Genomic DNA, 23,152 nt, shown 5'->3' on the forward strand with positions numbered 1-23,152 from the left:
AGTCTTGTTGTATCGGAGGGCAAAAAGAAAATTCCTCCCAATATCTGCTTCAATGTCTTTAATGCTTATGGTGAATTGAACAAAATCACATATAGTTGCTTGAGTAAGCTGCATATAAACTTCTTTTGGCGTATTTTATTACTTAGATGTCTAAACTTCGATCATTGACGGTTATTGAACACTTAAAATATGTTTTTGGTGCAGTATTATCATTGTATCATTCCATCAACAGCTAATATATATATATGTAAGTTCAGTGCAGAAACATACTTTTATTTTGCTGATCAGATTATAGCCTTGACTCATAGCATTTTCATTACCTTCATGATTTATTCATGATCATACAAGATAATAGATGTCACTATGCAAAATTTCTTTAACCAAGCATTAAACCAACTCCATGTCAATACGATATGATATAACAAGTCCTATATAATGCCCTTGATTTCTGCAAATGATGTGGAATTAACAAGAGGCACAGAAGCTTTGAAATACACTCTGCATAAAAATATATGTAGGCCACCTTAATAAAGTACTTTTCAAGACATACCATTTACCCTATACATGGGTCTTATCATTAGTTAAACCTCCTTGCTCCATATCATCCATACATCATAATTTATGTACATTGTTGTTTACAATTTTTATAGCAACTTAAATTGTTGGTCATGAGATGATGAAAAAACAACATGAATCGAAAATGAACAATTTGTGTTTTCTTGATCCTTTACAGATATTGCTAACTTTTAGTGAACCCAAATTATGAATCCAATTTGACAAAGTTTAAACCCCAATGATTAAGTTATATCAATGGCAACATAAATATAATATTATATGACACAACACTAATCTACTATAGATACACAGCACAATAAAATACATGTACTCTGTTAGACAATCGAGAGGGAAATCAAAGAAATCCTCGTACATGTAGATCAATTATCCAATTGACAAGAAATTTTTGCTGTCTTAACAAAATTAACTAGGTCTATTCAAAGTGATATTATATATTATAGTAGTATCCATTATTTGATTATACTGCTGCTGGGGTCCCTGACACAGGGGTGGGCAGCAGTCGGCTAGTCTTCACACCGCACATCCAAGTGACTGTCCAGGGGGTTCACACTGGTTAGGCCGCACACCTTATGATCAATATGTACAAAATTGTAAGCCACTTGTAAAGAAAATTTGCTGTCTTCACAAAATTAACCTTGTCTATTCAAAGTGATATCTAGTTGTGTCTTTTTTTCTAGCGTATTTCATTTCCTCCTCTTGCGGATTTCCATCCTAGCAATGGCCTGTCGGTGGACCTCATCAGGCCCGTCCGCCAACCGTAACACTCGCGCCCACGAGTAGAATGTAGCCAATGGGGTGTCTCCGCTCAGTCCCATCCCGCCAAACGCCTGCAATGGACAATTAACATTTAATGACTGTCATGATCATACAACGTGTACATTTTTCTTTCAATTGTATTGATTTTGATTAAACTTACCTCACCCTCAACTACAAGTTAAGTTACTCAAGGCTGCGCCTCTACTGTTGATCTAAAACCAGATCTGTACACTCATTCCCATCCCGCCAAACGGACAACTAAATGTATTCAGTTACAGTGACTGTCATACTACACTTTTCTTTCAACTGTATCAATTTTGATTAAACTACATGTTCAGTTACTCAAGGCTGTATCTCTACTGTTGTTTTTAAATGAGATCTGTAACTTACAGTTTTTAATGTTTTTTATTTGGTATAGGATCTTGTGGGCAACACACCTAAATTTTGTCCTTTTTACAAAGGCTTTACAACATAACCACATAGAAATAATCTTATGACTTGCTACACTCCACTAATCTAACTGTAACGATTTCTAATAGAAGTAACACTTTTATCAAGTACATGTGTCCTTTTTGTTACATAATACGATATCATGTTTTCTTGTATTGAGAGATGTAATCAGACTATTGCTAGGCACTTGCCTGCATGGACCTGTCAATCACTCTCTGTGCCATCCTGGGGGCAACGACCTTGATCATGGCTATCTCTGGTGCTGCAGCCTGGGAAGATACATGAAAGAGAAAATATTGTATAACAGGGCACGTAACAGGCAAAAAATAAAAATTTGCAGGTGAAATTATTTTATAGAAAATTTGACATGATTGTCGTAAGTCAACTCTTTTAACATTATCTAGTATGTAATCTCTTCGATAAAATGCTGTTAATTGTATTTTTCATTCACTATATTCAAAATTCAAAGCCTTTGTTTCACCACGATAGCTTATTTGGCAGCATGGCTGCTTTTGAACATGGTATTTTGCCATTGAACTGAAAGTTTCATTAACCACCTACCTACTGCCTAACACATAAGCAATACAAATATGATGAAAAAAGGATACCTCTGCAGGGAGAAGGTTAAAATGGGATACAAACCTTGTTTCCCACGGTGTCCATCATGTGAGCAGCCTTTAGTGTGAGGAGTCTGGCCTGGTCGATCTCCATCCGCGACTCCGCGATGTCTGCCATAATGGTCCCCTGATTGGCCAAAGGCTTTCCAAACGCCACCCGCTCTTGTACCTTCACAAGAAAAAGCAAATGTTTTCCATTGATTTTCATTTATCTTTTAACTTCTTCAGTGATCATGATTTATCAGCTGTATTTTAAGGGACCCTTTCACCAAGACAAACAAGACTGCTTTATTTCAATAACAATATGAACACAAATTACTAAATCACTAACATTCAAGATGTGAAAATGACAAAAAAAACTTTTATACAAAATTCTACAACTGTATTCAAAGAAAAGAGGAATAACCCATAATAAACCACCTTTTTCAAAAAGTATTGAGACTTGAAGGCAAGATTTATGAGTGAGAGAAGACCGTAGTGTTACCTACCCTGTCAATCATTAGTTCGAGAGACCGCTCTGCCGAGCCAATCAGACGCATGCAGTGGTGGATGCGGCCTGGTCCCAGGCGTCCCTGGGCAATCTCAAACCCTCTCCCCTCCCCCAGGAGCAAGTTCTTTGCTGGGACTCGAACGTTCTCAAAAACGACCTCCGCATGACCAGCTGTATGGCAAGGAACAACATCAGCAAATATTTTCAACCTTCATGACTCAGACTTAGACAACATTAGACAGTTAGCACTACATACATTGTAGCACCTGAAAATATTCAAGGCATAAAAGTCCCATAGCCTTCTTGAGGCCATAGGGGTAGTGGGTTCAACTTGTGAATCCACTGTGTCTTGGGTATAGTATGGAAGGTGGAGCCCTCCCTCTCCTTCCACCACCTTTTACCTCCCCAACCAAAGTTGGGCACCCATTTACAACTGGCTGGAGTGAGAAAAGTCATGTTAAGTGCCTTTTCCAAGGACACAACATCTATCCCGACCAGGAATCGAAACAGTATCCACTGACCTAATCATTCAGCACCTCATGATCATGCAGTACATATAATAGCACCCGTACATGTAGATTTCTAAAGGCTAACTGATACAGTGCTTTACTATACAGATTCCAATATTACATAAAAGGAAGATGACACTAGATGATTACCTGGAGCATCATCATAGCCAAAGACTGACAGCGGCCGGATGACCTTGACTCCTGGAGCGTCCATGGGTACTAAGATCATGGACTGCTGCTTGTGTCTGTCTGTTCCTGGGTCTGTCTTCCCCATAAAGATGCACAGCTTACACCTGGGGTCCATACCACCTGAAAAACACAAATGGTTACATGTATAAGGGCTGATTTCAATTTGATAATCATTGTGAGGAAAAGGACATTTTGTAATAGACCCAAATGTAACCACCAGACCCACAAAGTCAACATACCGGTCTGGTTATTGTTTCAAATAATGACTTTTCAACTATCTGTTGTTTTTAACACCTGAGGTCCACCATTTATGTCCATTCAGTACATAGCTGTCCCCATCTCTAACTATAGAGGCCTGAATGTTGGTGGCATCAGACGAGGCAACCTGTGGAGAAAATGAAAAACATCTCCGTCAACTAATTAACTAGCATAAAAAGACAGAGCAAGGTCAAACATTTAATCACATCCTACACGTAAAGAAATTAAAAAATTGCACTCAAAGACTCATCATTATGTTCCTGTTCGTCTGAGCAGTAAATATCAGAAAACTAAGAAAAGTAAAAAAGAGCTACCAACGTGAAGCTAGCATGGTAGTTACTATGTCAATGTGTGCAAATTAAACAGAAAATCAGAACAGTTTTGATTGTAACCACAACATAACAACCTATGGCAACCATCAACTCGAACTTTGGAATAATCAAACTTCAGTTGATAGTCATATTTGGAGGGGTCGCTCTATTCCACCTGTTTACTGGTTGCTACGATCAAGTGCTGGTAGTAGTAGTCCACTGTGTTCTGCTGCTGCAGTGGTCTGAACACCCTGCAGCTGCAATCAGTCTTTCTTCAATTAACGCTCAAGTATCTTCTAGTATTGGAACGATATAGGGTCACTAGGGGTGCAATTTAATTGGGTTTAAGTAACCTGTGGTTCAGTCATGGCAAAGCAGGACCGGATACTTCCATCCAGCAGCCTGTCCAGCCACTCCCCCTGCTGTTCAGGGTTCCCGTACTTCACCAGCACCTCCATGTTCCCAGTATCAGGGGCCGAACAGTTAAACACCTGTGGAAAATCATTAGGCAAAGTAATGTATCTTTTCTGTTTGTATCTCAACAAAAGAGATTAGGATTTTATTGACAATTGTTTATTTGTGGACAGGATCGCACAAAACATCGTGAATGAATATTTACTGTGATGTCTCGTTTTTTGGTAAACCTTTAATCATTTTTAAATCAACATATGTATGCATATTTTCTATAATGTAAATTCTGTACAATGTAAATGCTATATTGGTGGGAGTCTTGGCTCTCCTTGTGCTTTATTTTCTCGACTTCATATAGTGAAATATCCTGGCAATCCATTGATTAGTTTGGAGGAGAAAGTCCTACATCCAGCTGCCCAGTCCGTCATAAAATTATAAATTAAAGGGCTAGCCCTGCTGGCAAGACATAAGATATGCATTTGCAGACATTAAACAACCAGTACAATAGAATCAAAACAATTATCATACCTACAGTATCTTCACTATCAATAGTATCTTCAGTGGCAAGATATATTTGTTGGCTCATCTAATAAAATTTACCTCTGGTGCATAAATAGACCGTCCCATGGTCTCACACAGGTGTGCGTACTCCACATTAGTGAGACCAGCTCCAAACTTGACCTCAGGGTCAGCCTCCCTGGGCAGGAACAGGTTCCACAGTCCACTGGCCTTTGCCTCGGTCTGAGTGCAACAATTCATTCTGAATGTTCAACTCAATGTACTGTCAGTGATGCATTTGATTTGTGAGAGCAAAAACAAGGCCAACCTTCACATGCATGTAGAAGCCTCAAAATCATGTTTTCACAACTGTATGTTCATTCAGTTTGTGAGACTAAATATCGCCGCAAGGAGAAAAATCAAGAGTTTGCAGTGTCTTCGAGTTTGTGGTTGACACAACCATAGTAAAGCAAGGGAAGATAAGATGAGAGCACATGATTGATGAGTTCCCAGCGAGAGCTCACTACAAAAAATAAATGTAACCAGCTTAAAACCGCCTTTAGTAAGGGTATGGACACTATGGTTGATAACAAAAATCTCACAATCTATGGTACTGATTTTCACCCCTGTACAATCATTCAGTTTGGGGCATAGCGAGTCACATACATTTATGTTATACAACTTCACCATACAATTTTCGAGAGAGCTACATGTACATGTACATGACATGTACATGTATATGACAGTTGTTGACAAGGATCTATGACAACCTTCTTCAGCTGCAATTTTGTACAACACATTTAACAATAATTGTACCAACAATTTGTGACAAGAAAGTGGACTTAAGTACCTTAAGTTCCTCCACAAGTGGATGAGGGTTCCATCTGTCTGCTGAGTTCTGGTGAGCACTCAGTTTCTCCTCGTTAGGGTAGATGTGTTCGTCCATGAACTTTCTAAGTTTGTAATGAATGTTCTTCACATCTTCTAGCAGACTCTCAGGGGTGACGGCCACAAGTCCTGAAGCACAGAATACACAATGTTATGTCAATCAATCAATCAATCAATCAATCAACCAATCAATCAAAACCTTTATTGACTTTCGAATGCTTGCTTGTTCGGCCACACAGGCCGCTTTTCAACAAGGTCAAAGTGGAGGGGGAGGAGTCACGGATTTAGAGTACAAAATAAACTTTACATATTAAATTATATCAGCACAATCATAAATGATAAGTCAAAATAGATAAGTAAATACACAATGGTGTTTGAGTTCCTTTTTGTGTCAAACAAAAGCAATGCTTGTCAATGACTGATAATGGTACAAATCATGTCATAACATATTGAATATTTTTAGCAAGAAAATCAATTCAGGAAATTACTTTTATTGTCTCAAAACTGATGATTCTTATAAGATAAATGCATAGTGACACTGCTAGCAACGATTGAGAACTCAGAAATCATGGTATGTACCAGGGAAATAGCAAAAATACTTGATCAATAAAGAAGTCTCTTTATATAGATAAAGAGACACTTAGGAAAATGTATGACATATGGATAAAATTCCATATGACATATGGATAAAATTCCATTAAGTCATTAATGATGTTCATGAGCATGGTGCACCTGGTTCAAAGCTGAAATGCTGAATATTAACTTAATATATAATTATAGTAAATGATAAACAATCATCCTTGCTAATTTGAAACCTAGCCACTAAAAAAGCGTAACATCAAATCCAACAATTTATTTCTCAGCTATCTGAGATTACATCCTAGTTGATATACATGTACATGCACACATGCATGCCTGATGACATGCACATTATAGCATATCGACTGTTGCCATCTATGATAATCATAGATCTTGAATCTATACCTAAGAGCCCACTTTTGGAAGTTACCACAAACCTGCTGGGGTTCCCTCATGACCAGCATGCCTCAACTCACTACCTATCCCATCAGTCCCTCTGTTACTGGCATGTACGTTACTGAGAGAGCTGTAGTGCCGTGTACCAGAATTGTCCTGCGGCGTGTTGAAGACTCGGAAGCCCTCCCGCGTGGCAAACTTCCAGGCAAGCTCTGCCGCCTCCTTTGCCATGATGCCCACAGAAATAGCCTGCTTGGAGCTGGCTTGGCCTATTTGTAATGATATATAAAAGGATTATGACTATTTCAGCTTTCAGAAAGGTGAAAATTAGGTACCTATAGTATAACGTGAAAGAAGGAAAACTTTTATAAGCAGTTTGCCAAAAAAAGTGCTCATCGTGATTACATATAGTTGTAAGGTAAAGGTGAATATGTGTTCTAAAATAAGCCGTGGTGCGGGGTTCCATACTGGCCGCCATGTTCACTGTGAAGCCATCTGAAGAAAAACCTGGCAGCAGGTATCCCGAGCCTGAAGTACGTTAAAACTTTGTTTTGATGGTGACTGTGATGTTCAAAGCTGGAGAAAGTTGCAGATCTGGCTCAAACCTGTTACTTCAAGTTGTCATAATAAGATAAGAAAATGTTGCAATTTGGTACACTTAAAAGTTAGTACAGATGTGTACCTTGTGTAGCTCTCTTGTACACTCCCTGTAGGATAGCGGCCACACGGAAGAAACTGAAGGCCTGGTAGAAGTCCCAGTTAGCCACGGGAGGGTCCCCCATCCTCTGACAGTACTCCTCCATGTACTGTCTGTCACTGGGGATACCCAGTCCTCCCAGCTCCATTCCGCCCAAACCTAAAGTACACAACACATTTTCAACATTATGACACAAAAAAGTTAATTTCTGGGCACATGGACGATTGCAGGAAAATAATGAAGCAGGCAGGTAGACTACATAAAGAAAGAAATACCGGAAGCATACATTGCATCATGTCCTGTTTCCATACCTTTAAGTAGAGGGAACCGTTTTGAATCCTTACTTTTAAGTACATGTATATGGAACTCTTTGCATATAGCTTTTAGTAGACATTAGGGAGCTGTTTCCATATTCATTGTACCTTTTAGTAATTACTGTTTCCATACATTTCAGTATAGGGAACTGTTTCTCTACCTTTAAGTATAGGGAACTGTTTCCATACTTTTAAGTATATGGAACTGTTTCCATACCTTTAAGTACGTATAGGGAACTGTTTCTATATACATGTACCTTCAAGTATGAAAAGCTGTTTCCGTACCTTTAAGTATAGGGAACTGTTTCCAACTTTACCTTTCAGTATAGGGAACTGTGAAGGCAGATGATGCTGTAGACAGTTGTAAGCCAGGTCTGATATCGGATCTCCTAATGTGGACAGCTCCCAGTCGAGGACAGCCAGCACCTTTGGCTTGGTGGGATGGAAAATCAGGTTATCCAGTCTGAAAAAGACAACAGCTCTTCAGTTAAATGGCTAGAGACACAGTTGATGATGATGACAACAGGTTCATCAATTATTCATATCATTATACATGGATTGGTGTAATTAAAGCATTATACAATTGCATCCATGGCCAGAGCTGTCTCCAGGTCCCGTCCCTCTGTCCCGGGACGGAAATTTGCATGTTGGGACAGAGAAAATTTTTACCCCATCCGTCTAAAAGATCTGAACTTAATGACATGAAATTTATGAAAATGTATTCTTGTAAGTTTGATATGACAGATTTAAGAATTGAAATCACAAAATAAGCTCCCAAACAATGAATGGGACGAAAGAAAAATTCTAGCTGGAGACAGCCCTGATTGCATTATTACTGTATCATATCACTGCATAAACACAATATAACAGCAATGTACATGTAAGGTATTGATCATGATAGGCAGCACTAAATGGACATGAGTCGGACCTGAAATCGCCGTGTACCACGGTGGTTTTGTCGGAGGACGGCGCGTGGACAGGCAGCCATGTCAGCAGGCGGTCCATGGCGGGGATGTCGTGAGTCTTACTGGCCTCGTACTGCTTCCCCCAGCGTGAGATCTGACGCTGAACGTAGTTACCTGTTAAAAAACACATCAAAAACGTTTTCAAATTTTGAATAATCATACCTGCATACAGCATTTGTTTTGGTTATCTGAATATTGATATATATTGTGATGATGATATATTGTACTGGAGAAATTCTCCTAAATCTATTTCACATTAGCTGGCTTTACGTCCCATCCAAGGGCTAACCGTCACTCCCATGTAGCTAATCCCTAACTGAAACTACATTCAAATACTAGTGTTCAGTTGAGTCAAGTGAGAAAATTGGTGTGAAGTGCCTTTTCCAAGGGCACAATTTAGGACTTCCCAACTGCAGGTCAAAAAGTTTAATAACAAAAGTCACAATTACCATGTTTGCCGTAGTCTTCCAGGCCAGCCTTCCTAACGTCCACACTATGGATCTGGTACAGGACTTCATTCATGGCGGAGTATATCTCCTGTTATAGATACCAAAATAGCAGGCACAACATGTCATTCAGGTTGATTATTTTCCAGCAGTTTGTCATTGTCATGTGTACGAAATGATAGATGATAACTTTAATATGCCAACGTACCTCTAGCTTTTTAAGGAACTTACTGTACAGCAACAACAATTCTGATTTACAAAATTCACTATGAAATCCACTTTTGTGAAACACTTTCTTTGATCATGAAATCTGATGACTTGTGAATTTATCGTTTTGTATATTTCTACAAGATATTTTACCTTTCTTTGCTCAGCATCCATTCCAGGTAGGCTGGGATCTTTCAAAAGTCTTCCTGCCACATACTCCATCAAGTAAAATGGCGTACCAATTACACTGCACAAAACAACAGAAACACTCTATTAAAGAACAACTCCACAATATGTTTTACGACTTATATTTTCCTCCTTGTCTAGTATATATATACTCTACATTGTAAAGAAACATCCATATTTAGCATAGGGAGGGATATACACCAAATTGCATGGTTGTGTTCCATCTGATCAATGTCAACTTTCCTGCATTATTTTTCATGTCACCATAGTGCAGAATCCCCATCTAGTGAGTCTGAATGGTACTACAGTTTCCTACAGGTTGAAAATCATAGATCTGGAAAGGCAAAAGCTGAAGAAGCTTTACAAAAGCTGCAGCTTATTATCACCCCCATGTAGCTACTGTAAGCTTCTGTGACCTTGAAAGCTGAGATGCACCTTTTCTTCTCAATTTTGTTTTGTCTAATATTCCTTATCCTTTAAGAATACAACATACAGTATTGTTGTGTCATCCTTACCTGTCTTCTTCACAGAGAGCCACCAGCTCAGGTATGGGGACACCAGCCTCCTTCACTGCCTTCATCACTCTACAGATACATGATTGTACAACACATCCATTCAATCTCTGTCACTTTTCAATATCTATCTATCTATTTATTAATTGCTTTGGCTGTTCAGACTGCACCTATTGCTATTGCAAAGTGCTGACGAGACATATATAGGCAATGCAAATGGGATGAAGTTTTGACATGTACAATTCCTGTCACTAATAGTATACTTAAAATAACTGAAGATATTTGACTCATCCCCTTACAAAACTGCTGACAGTCATAAATAAAACATGCACCTCCCTGTGTCAAGAAAGCCTCTTTTGATTTATTTTAGCCCAATATTGCAGCTTGAACAAAGAGAAAACATTGCTAACACTAATGTTGTCTAAACTGAGCTAAGCACTTGATTTGCAATACTAGACATATGAACTAGATGTACTAAAAAATATGGTAGTCATATCCCTGAAGCTTGCATTTCTATAAGAGTACATTTTCAACAAGAAATGAAGGTGACCCACCTGTACTCCCTCTCCACAGCATGGGCTGATGGTAACAGCTTTCCTGGCTGAACATGAATAAGTCATGGTCAGGACAACATCCATCAGAAACAAAGAGATGCTACCGTTGTATTTTTAATTCTTGATGCATAACAAAATGACTAAATCAATCTTTTTCTAAAACTGCCTGAAACTTTGCATTGCAGTTTAAGGAATTCACCAAATTTGTCTTGGTTATTGCATAAGTATAAGTAGCCTGGTCTCCATCCTATTCTAGCTTGAGTCTGCTCTTTTCATTGCTTCCCCACAGAAATAGTCGTTTGACATGTGAAAATTAATCTGAAATATAAGCATGAGCCATGATTGGCTCTGAGTCACATGGTCCTCTGAAATGGCATGGCATCGAACAGGCAGTTTGAAAGTTTGATCCCCATTACTATTCCAGAAGTAATCAATGACATAGGGGACAAACATTTAAATTGGAAATGGCTCCAGATCTAGACTATTCTGCAGAGAGAAGCACTGTCAGAGGAGTAGACTGAAGCCAGAATAGAATAGAGTCTAGACTAATAAGTACAGTAGGGAGAAGTTGGAACGTCTTGTCTTACTGGTTTCTTCCTTAGCACCATCTTCTTATCCCCGTATCCAATGTAGTAGGTAGGGTTGGACTGGCCGTGAGAGAACTGACGGATATTCACACCATCTACAAGAAAAATAAACAAAAGTTCGAAGACCTCATACCTCCATGAAATATCTATTAATATTAAGCAGTTTGTACATTTTATTCAAATGGGGGCCATCGATAATTTACCCTTATAATGTGTAGCTTGATCCAACGTGTGGGAAGCATTTGTCTATCTTCTGATGGAGGGCATTGTAGAATGCTCAGTGTTGTCCTTGCCTGGCAACCTTCTTGTCACATCGTCTTTTGTTAATATTCATAAAACATGCAAATCAGGAGAACATGGTATAAGTCTTAAGTTCTAGCACTGATGTGTAAGTTGTACAACAAAAATTAAGTCAACAAACCTGAAGAGGTAATCACCAGTGTTTGGTTCATGTATGTTACTAAGGCATCCACATCTATCTCCAGGCCTTGCCTAACTTTACTTGTCCCTGGAACATATCCTGCAAGGAAACAAGAAAGGTGAAAAGATGTAACTTGCAAACTTCTTTTATAAATCAGCATGACAATGCTTTTATTGACAATAAGTGGCAATGACTGATCTTAATAAACTGATGCAGAGATGATAATTCTAGTCAAGTGCAGCATTTCTGTAATTACATCAATCGTCAATCAATTAAAGGCCTGTCTTTATGTAACAAAATGTTGAGTGTTTTCATGACTAGACACACATGTAGGTAAAGATAGTCACATAGCTATAGCTTTTTTGAGGCTGTAGGGGCAGTGGAATGTTATTCATTGTGTCTAGGGCACAGTATTGGAAGGCGGAGCTCAACCCTCTCCTTTTACCTCCACAAAGTCAGGCACCCATTTCTACAGCTGGGTGGAGTGAGGAAAGTTGTGTGTCAAGTGCCTTTCCCAAGGGCACAACATCGGTGGCATGTCAGGGGATTCGATTCATTCAAACCCTAAACGCCCTATCCGTTACGCCAACACGACGCCATTACACATGTAGAACATATGATTGTTACCTTGCAAAGGGAATTCTAAAATGGCTTCAAGGTCTTGTAAAGCTTGCTCTGCATTGTCCACCTGGAAGAAGAGGAAACGTATTGCCATACGTTTGCAAACATCCAATAGACAAGTTTTACCTGTATCACTCGTTTTCTTTCCCTTTAAAGTTTAAGACCATCACAAACATGTTCTAAGATAGTCCTGAAACCTCTTAAGTGTTCAGTCTCCAGTACAGCAAGAGTCAAGTCAAGTCAATGCCTTTATTTTTCTTCGAAAGTGCTTGTTCGGCCACATGGCCGCTTGTCAACATTACATGTAGGTCAATCAATCAATTAATCAATCAATCAAGCAATCAATTTATCAGTAAAAGTAGAAACTTTGCAGCGAGAGTCTGAGTTACATCTTGTCTTACAAAGCACAACTGCATTAAAATAGCCCATTTCAAATTCTTCCTTACACAGGAAGGAACAACCCGATACTGATTGAAAGACAGCATACAGTATACAAGGGCCTAATTCACAGCATAAGGGGTTCCTATGCTCATACTGTGCTAGTGAAAACATTGACTCTACAGCCTGACCTTGACAGTGGTGATGCCCATGTCCATGGCTGGTTTAAGGTTAGTGCCAATGTCATCCAGGAACACAGCCTCCTCAGGTTTGACCTTTAACCTCTCCAGGGTGTGGCTGTAGATCTTAGGATCTGGTTTCCTCATTCTCTCTATCGCTGACTCTACTACCTGGGAACAGACAGAACAATAACAGAATAATGAAGAGTAATTGGTATTGACATTGATATCACATCAGGTAACAGGTCCAGGTACAGAGGTTTAGGTACAGATTTGGACCTGTAAGTTACATGTACCTGAACAATTTGACAAAATAACCTGGTGGTCTTTAATGTTGTGAGAACGTCACATAATGTTGTTTTTTTCAACTTTAGGTAATTCATGCAAAGAACATACAGTCAGGTACACTAGGATCCGGAGAAGACTTCAAATGCCCATACAGTCAAACCAGTCGTCAAGGGACCAGTACTCAAGGGACAAACAAAAAATGGTTGCTGAGGACAGATGCTCAAGTCAAGGAAGTTTAACTTAAGTATTCAGAAATGGACTGGACTGTTTTAACGTGGCTGCCTACGCCAAGTAGTTGCCTACGCCAGGTTGTTGCCTGACCAGTTTTGACTGTACAATGTTTTCTCCTTTACCAGTGCAAAATTGTGCATCTTTGTGGTTGGAATTGCACATATTCATATTCAGTCACAAAGAAAGGATGTATGTAAACCTTACCACATCAAATATCCTTCTGTCTATAGGAAGGAAAGACTGTTGTCTGTTGATGAGCCAGTTGTTTGTCAGCAGGGCTGTTTTAATGCCCTCTGCTTTGATGCACTGTACAGCATCCAGCATTGCAGGGACGGGCTCTGCTATGTGCTGACCAAACGACGGCATCAAGTCTGCCACACACACCTTCTGTCCTAACTATACAAGAAGAAGAAGAAATTTATTGCGCTACAATTGCAACAGGTACAATGTGTTGTCTTGTTGCAATTTTTGATAAAGAATAAAGAATAAAAGAAAAGTGCAATGTATGGCAACATGACAATTGAACTATTTTAATATCTAACAACTCTTAAGAACTAAACACATATACACTCTAGATAGTGACATACATATATGATTGTGAAAACAGAAATATCCAAAGAAGCTAAGCAGGAAACAACAGCAATGACATTAATGAGAATACCAGGGGATTATCTTAACAAGGGAACAGGGGTGCTGCAACCCCATGCCCTGACCATGCATCCCCTTACCCTGGGGAACAAATCCTCTAACAAGCATGAAATTCAGATTAACCAGGGATGCTACTTAAGTCACATGTGGCCACGGTCTTCAACTGTGAGCTGTCTGACAGTAATTTTGCCCCTCAGGAAGCCAAAGAATGCCCCATTTTAGCTTGCAATTCTCCAAAACTCCACATGCCATGAAAGGGGAAACCTCCCCTCCACACCATTCCCCTACTTGGTCACTCACCTCCCTCCCAATGCTCCCCCTTGCAATTTTTCCAATAAAACCCCCCTGGACTACTGACTTACCACTCTCTGACACTCTTCACTGAAGGGTTCAATGAACTCTGTCTGGGTGATCTCCCCCCGCTCCAGCCGCTGCCAGGCCCCGGAGTCTCCGCCACTACTGATCACTTTAAACAACGACCCAGCAGGGAGCTGCTTCGAGACTTCAAATGCTGCATGGTGGGAACAGAAGTCAAAGCAAGAAATCATAGACACTGTATTACTAGTATTACTTTTTCTAAGATTACAACTTTTCTACACATTCCTATGGTGCAATGACATCTACTAGTACTCTCTAAATGTCATGCCAGCATTAGTACTATGTCAAGAAATGACCTCAACTTTGAAAAGCATGGAACTTTTAATACCCCCACTTTGTAAGGCCGGCGACCAAGTTGCAACCCCTGAACAACCGATTTGATGCTCAATGAATTTTATGGATAAAGAACAAACTTTTATTACATTTTGTGTGCTTCCCTGTCTTTGAAATCATACTATACATCTTGCAATTAATATGAAATCAAGAGTTACAGAAATCCAATTTTGGTTGCTATTTTTTAATAAGTTTCTTAGGGACCGCTGTCTAGTGAAAAAGGGGCCTAAATAGCATTGAGTATTTTTAAGCTAAGGACAAAAATAAAAGGATTTAAGTCATTAATTAGTCATTAACTAGTAAATGATTAATCATTTCAGAGTAATTTTTCTAACAAGGCAATCAGAGACAGCAGACTTCGCCCCCTTTATATATAATAGCAGTAGAAAAGAAGCCTTCAGAAGAATTTGCAGAGCAAAAAAAATAATAACACCTGATATTAAATGGCTATAAACAAGACTGAAAAACATGATCGCAACTTGTTCTAGATCTTACCTCGGAAGACCTTGAGGGGTTGTGGCAGGATGACACCTCCCATGTCGAAGATCACAGCTCGTGTCTTCCACCTTACTTGCTGAGAAACACAGCTCCTCGTGACTAGGGGATGTTCCAGATCTCTCTGTCGTCCTCCAAGAGTCCAGGACACAACACACCTTGCCGTCGGGCCCGCCCCTCCCCCTTGCAAAAATCTTGAAGCGCACAACATTTTCCCTTTCGTGCGCCTTCTAAGATTAGTCCTGCAACTGTTTCTCTACACCTACTGATCAAACCTGAGACGCAAACGCTTGTGTTTCTTCCTCGTTCAGATTAAATCTTGTAAAAAGCCGCTAAGTTTCACCCAAACAAAAGATCCCCAGGCCCAGGCCTCCCTGATCGGTCGGGAAAAGGTCAAAGGTCGAAAGTGTTGTCCTGATTATCCAAATAGAAATTGTACAGCGGTACAGTATAACCGATGGTCGATCTGAAACACAGTGGCCGTTCTTATACTCGATCTTTGTACAAAAAAGAGTATCTAAAAAAGTGTTTTGGTTTTTAGCATCACTTAAATCAACGAGCGTTTACAAAGGGTTCTAGTGCAGTACTTTGGTCAGTCGTATGATGTCTCTCTTAAACCAAAGAGGTGGAAGCCTGACATTTGGAAGCTGCGTCAGGAAAATTAGTTTGGCGATGCAGGCTGAATAAAAACATTTACTCTAAGGAAAGGCGATTGCTCGATTGATGGAACGATTAATTGATTGAATTTTTTATCAATTCCGCTAGGTTTGCGTAGACACGTAGCACGTTGGACAAACAGGATATTAGTACTTACATTAGTAGTGAAACTAGAGATCCCATTCTCTCACGGCAGAGTAGCCTGGCCTAATGTATATCTAAGGAGGTTATTCAACCTCCTTGGTATATCTAAGGTCGCGGGACGTTCTGGCGTGAGAGATTGAGAGATCCATGCATATCGAATGTCATACAACACTAGCTTCCCGTTAGAATAATGTATTCAAATGGTGTTTTAAAGGAGTATTCCACTCCAGGAGCGGGTATTATTTTCTGATATTTTCTGATTCTGTAGATTCTATTTTTTGGGACACAAATGCACCCTAATCAAGGCTTGATTACCCCTGCTGCCTTTTTGATAATGATCCTTTTCTAAATCCATGCAAGGATCCATGTACTCCTATACCTACTAGCTTATGGATATTCTCCTTTCATCATGCAGATTACGTCAAATTAAAATTGCATTATGAATGTCTAACGAATGATTTTCAGGATTAATGCAGAAGAATTTCTGTTCTAAACCAAAGACATATAACGAGTTCTGCAGATTCATCAGATAAGTGAAAAGGGAAATGTAAGAAGTGCCACGACAAAATTGTTTCCATCCAGGTCCACAATTTATTCCGGTTTCCCAAAAGCAATCTGGTGATCGGTGCACCTTGCTACACATTTGTGAATGGAACAGCACAGTACAAGTTAATCAGATGATAACATGTAAATTACGATATCATATAAACACGTTAATTCTGTTCTGTGCAAAATCCCAAATTTCATTAAGGCTCATGATTTTAACATTGAAGTACTAGTAATATTTGTAAGTGCCTCTATGATAGTGGTAAACTTGAACCAGTAATTGTATACAATGTAATGCACACATTCAATATAATACATACTTGATAGAAATGGCAGTTGTTGCAATTGAACACCTACTACTACATAAAAATGCATGTTAATTTACAATTGCGCATAAACCTTGCACACCCGATGGTCAAGATGCAACATTATCACTCAAAATATCTGCACTTAAAATTCTCTTTAATAGACATGTAATTACATTTCACATCATATTTAAAAACAACTGTTACATTTCTTTTCAGATATCATGACATGCAATGAAGTCTACGTGATCTAGTTAAATGACACACTAGGTCACATGTGGCCACGGTCCTGAAATGCACATAAACCTACTAGTACTAGCACCGTTCTCATATTTCCTTGTACATGTAAATCCTGTGATTACGATATTTAGCAAGACTAAAAGGTGTAATCTAATTCAAGCGTCACGAGTGATCACATATCCAAATCCATCAATACTTTGATAGGGTCAGTCCGAAAACGCTTGAGCTATGATTCACTAATATTCAAATAGGGACACCGTCATGGCGGCGGACAAGCGCGCGATGACGTCACGTGAAAAACGCTCTATATGCTGCACCTGTTGTTATCGCTATCATCTAATGATGATGCCGCATTGTAGTATCGAAGGTCACTTTCTGAAAATAAAAATAGCTTGTCCTTGGCTCTGTTTTGCAATAGTTTTTAAATTGTCTGGTGGCTTTGCAGTGATGAGAGGTTGAGCTTCTGACGTTCCGTTGGTCACTTCTGCTTGTTTCGTGGTAGAAGCAGATACATGTAGGTTCGCACTGTACAATGAGGTATTGCTTCGGATATCTGGAATACTGGCTAACGTTTTGAAGTTGTCTGCTTGCTGTCCCTTTGTCAATGACGTTCCAAGATAACCGTAGTAGGTCGTTGTTTCTTGTTTAACCGGGCACGCAGTCAATTTCGCCATGTGTAGCGGGACATCCCTTAGGTTTATGGGACTGTTGCATGTAAGCTTATTGTTCATAAAGTCAGCATAAAAGGGGCCATTTCTTACAGCATCTGTACACTTAAATGCCCATGGCCAGCATTGATAAAACGCCTCGGCCATTCTTGCTAACCACGCCATGCGACAATCACAATGAATCGGGTTCCCGTGTACACACCTGCTTGGTCTATACACAGACCTAGAGGTCTCATGATTCAAAGAGAATCCCAGGTTTGCTTCCGAAAACGTGGCGAGTTTGTTGTAGGCTACGTTCAGATAGTGAAGATATACCACATGTACGCGTCTGTATAAGATGGCCGCTTCAGCTCTGATAGTAGATAACTTGTTATGCGACAAATCCAGTGTTGCAAGGTACTTGGTATGTTCCAAAGAGTCCCACGGAAAGATCGTGATGAGGTTGTGGCTTAGATTTAGGACTTTGACAGACGAGAGACTTGATAAGGTCTCGATTTTTCGGATCCTATTTTGCGAAAAATCTACCTTGCGTAGACGAGTAGGTAGGTTTGTGGGTAAAGTGGTTATATTGGCTTTAGGGCAGATGATGTCAGTATTACTATAACATCGAGCAGGTAATGAGTCAGTGGTTACTACATTTATCATGGTTACTAGTGTTGCAAGACTGAAACACATGAAATATTTCAAAATCATCATGAAGTTATTGGTTATAATGTCAGATTCACCTTTGCACACTTTTCCTTTCACCTTTCCTCAATCCTTTGCTTTGGGTGGCAATGCTTTGAAAATTACAGGTGCACGGTAAAACACAAGTCACGCTATGTTCTCACAAAAGAAGGAATTGATATATGCCCTGAATATATATGATATATAATAAATGATATATATATAATAAATAAATAGATATTGGGGCACAAGGTAAAACAAAATTAAAGGGGTTCATAAACATAGAGCTACATCTATCGACAAACTAGCCTCCAATATACTTGTATTACCACATGCAACAAAACTAGGTCAGAAGTCGCCATTTTCGACCTAGTAGTTTGAACAAAATACTTATGTCATTTTGTATTCTCTCCTTTAGGAATTCGAATCGTTGCTGACTGACACTATGACCATGTACATTACATACCACATTGTCTATATAGCTAGCCCACTTCAAGAAGGCTAGGATGTGATGACGTAACCGACTAAAAGACAGCAAAGACACAGCGTTTACCTGTCTTTTGGCGTGGCAGTTCGTGTAACGTTTGATGCTTTTTCTTCCTTTCTAATATGCAATCAGGCTACGGAACTGCCTCACGTGTACCGGTCAGCAATACGCGTGACGTATGTTTTCATTATTCACAAACTCATTGCAATATGTACATGAATGATGATGTGTCTGTTTTAGAGCCTTGACACAATTCATCGAAGCACATAAACGGCCAGTCTTGTTATCCAAGGCTTTCAGGCAACCGTAGTCCTATTGTCTGGAACAGTCTGCTACCAAACACACGTATGGTCCAAACTCTGTCCTCTTTTGGACACTTTCATATCAACCGAAACAACCAGAATGAAGGGATTCGGACTACACGCCAACCTCCATTTTGCCTTTTGCGTTTGAAATACCGTTCACAGTGTGAGGATTTCGCTATATATGTTTATGGATTTATTACTACTTCAATCATATGATCTGTATCTTAACGACTGATGTATTATGACGTTTCTCATTGATTATGCAAATAATGTCATCACTTAATTCTATCAGTTGAAAGTAGGAAAGTTTTACATTAAACGAGAAGGCGTTTAGAACATTTCCTCGTCAAGTGTGCAAATGAGGTCCCTATTTGCATAATTTATGTTTAACGATGTTCATTTTCACTCAACTTCTAAATGCCGCATTTATGAAAATGCAGTACTGATACTTGCAATGTGCCCATCGGCCATGCTGACTTGATTTACCACAGCCCACGTGCTTGTCGAGACAATTCATTTGACATGTTCATATGCATATGAAATCCCGATGTCTCCTTTTTACCAATGCAAAAACACGTGAAAAACAAACCCTCGATATCAACCACCGGGGTCGCCCAAAGTGTTCTATAAACATTCAAAACAACGTTTATTTTTCAATGAAACTGCTCTCTGATCTGTTAAAAGAATCAAAAGCTCTATCAGTAATATATCGTTACTTTTGAATTCTATTATCAAGCATTTCTAAATTGTGTCTTTTGAAAAGGGTTTCCTAAAACTTAAACAGTGTTGTAGTAATCCTACTGGACCTGCAAGGACGAAAATCAAGCTTGGACTTCACAGTGGTTATCAGCCGTGAAGGCTGCATGTACTAGTAGATGATAATAACGTTTCGCATGCTCGGTTTGATAGGCTATTATATAGGCCTATGACCAGGCGTTATGCCACCATGAACGCCGAGGGAAAATGGTTCATTAACCCTTAATTACTTTCTGAAGACAAAGATAAACCTTTTGTGTTTATCTTCACATTTGAAGTAATCTGACGACTTTCTTTTGGTGGGTAGAGGTTCAGTCATTTCAAAACGACGGTTGGTCGTTTGTTCCCCATCGATGGGACAGGCAGGCAGGTTTAACGAATGTAATGGAGCATCCTTTAGGTTTTCGGGGCTGCCACATTTCAGCCCATTGATATTCTTCATCATATCATAAAAGAAGGGGCTTCTTCGTTGAGCAGCCGTACAGCTAAACGGCAAACAATGGCGGTACATTTGAGCGATTTCAGCCAGCCAGAACATGCGGCAATCGCAGAGAATCGGGTTACCGTGTATGTATCTCACTCGCATGCGTCCTGCCAAAGCATGTTCTTGAGGAGGGATGCCGAGATTTGCCTCTGAAAATGTGGCTAGCTTGTTGTAGGCTACATTTATATATACCAGTACCCCTCCGTGCCTGATAGCCCCGCCAGCCCTAACAGTAGACAGCTGATTGTGTGACAAATCTAGAGTGACAAGACTCTTCAGACGTTTCAAGTATTCCCAAGGAAATGTTGTGATGAGATTATGGCTAAAGTTCATTTTAACCGCGCGTTCAAAGTTTAAGCCAGCTAAGATATTGATTGCTTTGATTTGATTTTGCTGAAGATACACATGAGATATCATTCGTCGTGGTGGACGTGTCGGTAGACTGGTTATGTTGGACCTTGGATAGTCAATCGTTTCAAGATAATACTTCCTGACATAACATCTAGCTGAAAAGGAATCATCGGTTCTTGCATTTGGTATCAGATTCATGAATATGAGGCATGTCAAGGATTTCAGGATCATCTTTGTAGAAAACTAACTGCTTCTTCAAACTTATATGGTGGATGTATGATGATTAATTTGTGTTACTGTATTGTCAAATAAAAGGCCCTGTTCTCTGGTTTAAATCACTTAGCAATTTGAATTAATTATACGACGACTTTTGTTCCTTGTCAGAAACACTAGTATCTGGATGAAACCAGATGAGATTATGTAAAATGAGCGACACGTACTGAATATTTCTGAGGAGATCACATTGTTTTGCTGGGCTGTCTGCTTACGTCTTGTTGCTAAAACGTTTCCGATTCGTCCGTCTGCAAAAGGCATAAAGCATTTGTAACTTTAATTTCTTTATAGTACAAAGCGACCTACAAGTGAAGATGCCCTTTACGTGGTATGGATAAGGTATGCGCCCTCGGAAGTAAACAATAAATGATTCCTTACAGAGCAAAGAAAAAAAATTACGTTCAAATGAAAGCAAAGTAAAGCAAAGCAAAGCAAAGCAGTCATCCTCAATTAAAGTAAATCATGATGATCCTGAATTGAGGTGAAGCATGATGATCTCAATTGAGGTGAGGCACCCTGATGCTTTTTCAAGTAGCTAGTGGTAGCGCATGTGCCTTCGCTTCGGCTGGCTTTTGTTTTGCCAAGCACACCGGGTCACCCCTACTCTTCGGTTTGGTATTCAAAAAGTAATTGCAAAAGAACAGAAGAAGAAAATGAATATCACAAAAAAAAACGAAAATACTACGTACCACCAACTTGATAATGCGAAGAATAAAAGATTGAGCGACAATCGGTAGAATCAAAAGCAAAAAGTGGATCCATGAAGGAAGTGGGCTTACAGTACAGCAGTACGCACTCAATGAACACGTCGAAACATCTTGAAAGTCGTCTAAAAAGTACGTTTAAATACGTAAGAGGACATTATTTCATTAATTTCGCAATAATGTCGTCAATATGTACCCCGATCCGGAGATACGCAACCTAGAGGTACAAGCGGTATGTTTGTACAACCACTGTCCCAAAGGACATCAGAGTACTCACCAACAAGTCGGCGAACGTTTCCGTGTAGATATATTTTTCAATGAAGACCGGATGAAAGGAGCCAGACGCCTCGAAAAAGCTTTTGATTTCTTCAACAACATGTGAAGCGGAGCATCAATATAAGTCTGCCATCACGACAGGTCCCCGTTCCGTTAACGTTTGTGACTACTGAACAAATCTACACAACTGAGAGAGATTCCACTAGTGGAAGAACACTATACCTCCAAAGAGACAGACTGTGCATGTTACGTTACGTCACCAGTTTCTTGTCCCGGTGTCAACCGACTTTAATCTTTAGCAGAACGTCAGAAGCAAAACTATAGACTAATCCTCGATACATATGACTTTTCATAGCTTGAAATGACGTGTTTTCAAGCAGCTTCATCACCCCGTCAAACTCACGCGACGATCCCCCACAATGTTCTACTGTACGATTACTGTATCTACACTGTTGTGTAAGAATCCGAACATTAATATGCTTACAAAACCATGTGCATCGAAGAGCTCTGCTGTTACAACAATGCTTAGATGGGACAGTAATTATATCTTGAAATGACATCATTAAAAAGTCCCTCCGTTGCATTTGTTAATACGACTCACTGTCCTCTCAATGGAATTGAAAAGGTCTCGACTGCTCCAGTAGTAGTAATTTAACAACCGTGCAATAGGACTGATTTTAATGTTACGGTGAAGGAGTTATGGTAATAATGTTACATGTAAATATTTGATGAAAGTATTGCATATTGATATTGCTCTTTGTAAGAATTGTTCGTCGAGAAGTCCAGGAAGATGTTTACGGCGTCGGGTGTATTCGTTCTCCAAGCAGAGGTTTCGATCGAGAGGGGCTAGGAGTTGTTGGGATTTTAACAATAAACAAATAACAAAAAAATAAAATATAAAACAAAAAAATAAAAATAAAAA

At 39.5% G+C, this 23,152-nt stretch overlaps 1 protein-coding gene across 2 annotated transcripts; it reads right to left on the minus strand.

The window, feature by feature from the left end:
• Positions 1–43: 43 nt before the first annotated feature.
• LOC136445555 (acyl-CoA dehydrogenase family member 10-like) lies at positions 44–15,771 on the minus strand. 2 transcript variants are annotated; one of them, XM_066443627.1, is made up of 24 exons: positions 15,369–15,771; positions 14,525–14,673; positions 13,719–13,910; positions 13,008–13,166; positions 12,445–12,505; positions 11,818–11,916; positions 11,397–11,491; positions 10,810–10,856; positions 10,259–10,327; positions 9,711–9,804; positions 9,354–9,441; positions 8,868–9,018; positions 8,257–8,402; positions 7,611–7,784; positions 7,075–7,197; positions 5,916–6,082; positions 5,168–5,308; positions 4,510–4,647; positions 3,882–3,972; positions 3,549–3,707; positions 2,888–3,060; positions 2,425–2,568; positions 1,974–2,051; positions 44–1,403 (listed from the first exon to the last, which is right to left on the minus strand). In XM_066443627.1, the coding sequence occupies exons 1-24, from the start codon at positions 15,577–15,579 to the stop codon at positions 1,260–1,262; spliced, it is 3,093 nt and encodes a 1,030-aa protein (XP_066299724.1). In that variant the 5' UTR covers positions 15,580–15,771; the 3' UTR covers positions 44–1,259. The 2 variants fall into 2 exon arrangements, with proteins under 2 accessions (XP_066299724.1, XP_066299716.1); XM_066443619.1 differs by having other exon boundaries at positions 6,970–7,197.
• Positions 15,772–23,152: the final 7,381 nt, after the last annotated feature.

This window comes from Branchiostoma lanceolatum, chromosome 1, assembly GCF_035083965.1.
Source record: "Branchiostoma lanceolatum isolate klBraLanc5 chromosome 1, klBraLanc5.hap2, whole genome shotgun sequence".
Lineage (NCBI taxonomy): Eukaryota > Metazoa > Chordata > Leptocardii > Amphioxiformes > Branchiostomatidae > Branchiostoma > Branchiostoma lanceolatum.

Coding starts and splice junctions, on each gene's coding strand:
- LOC136445555 (XM_066443619.1), bottom strand. CDS start 15,579: ATGTTGTGCGCTTCAAGATTTTTGCAAGGGGGAGGGGCGGGCCCGACG. Junction 12,506..13,007: donor TGGGCATCACCACTGTCAAG/GTCAGGCTGTAG, acceptor CTCTTCTTCCAG/GTGGACAATGCAGAGCAAGC. Junction 6,083..6,969: donor TCATGAGGGAACCCCAGCAG/GTTTGTGGTAAC, acceptor TCTGTGCTTCAG/GACTTGTGGCCGTCACCCCT.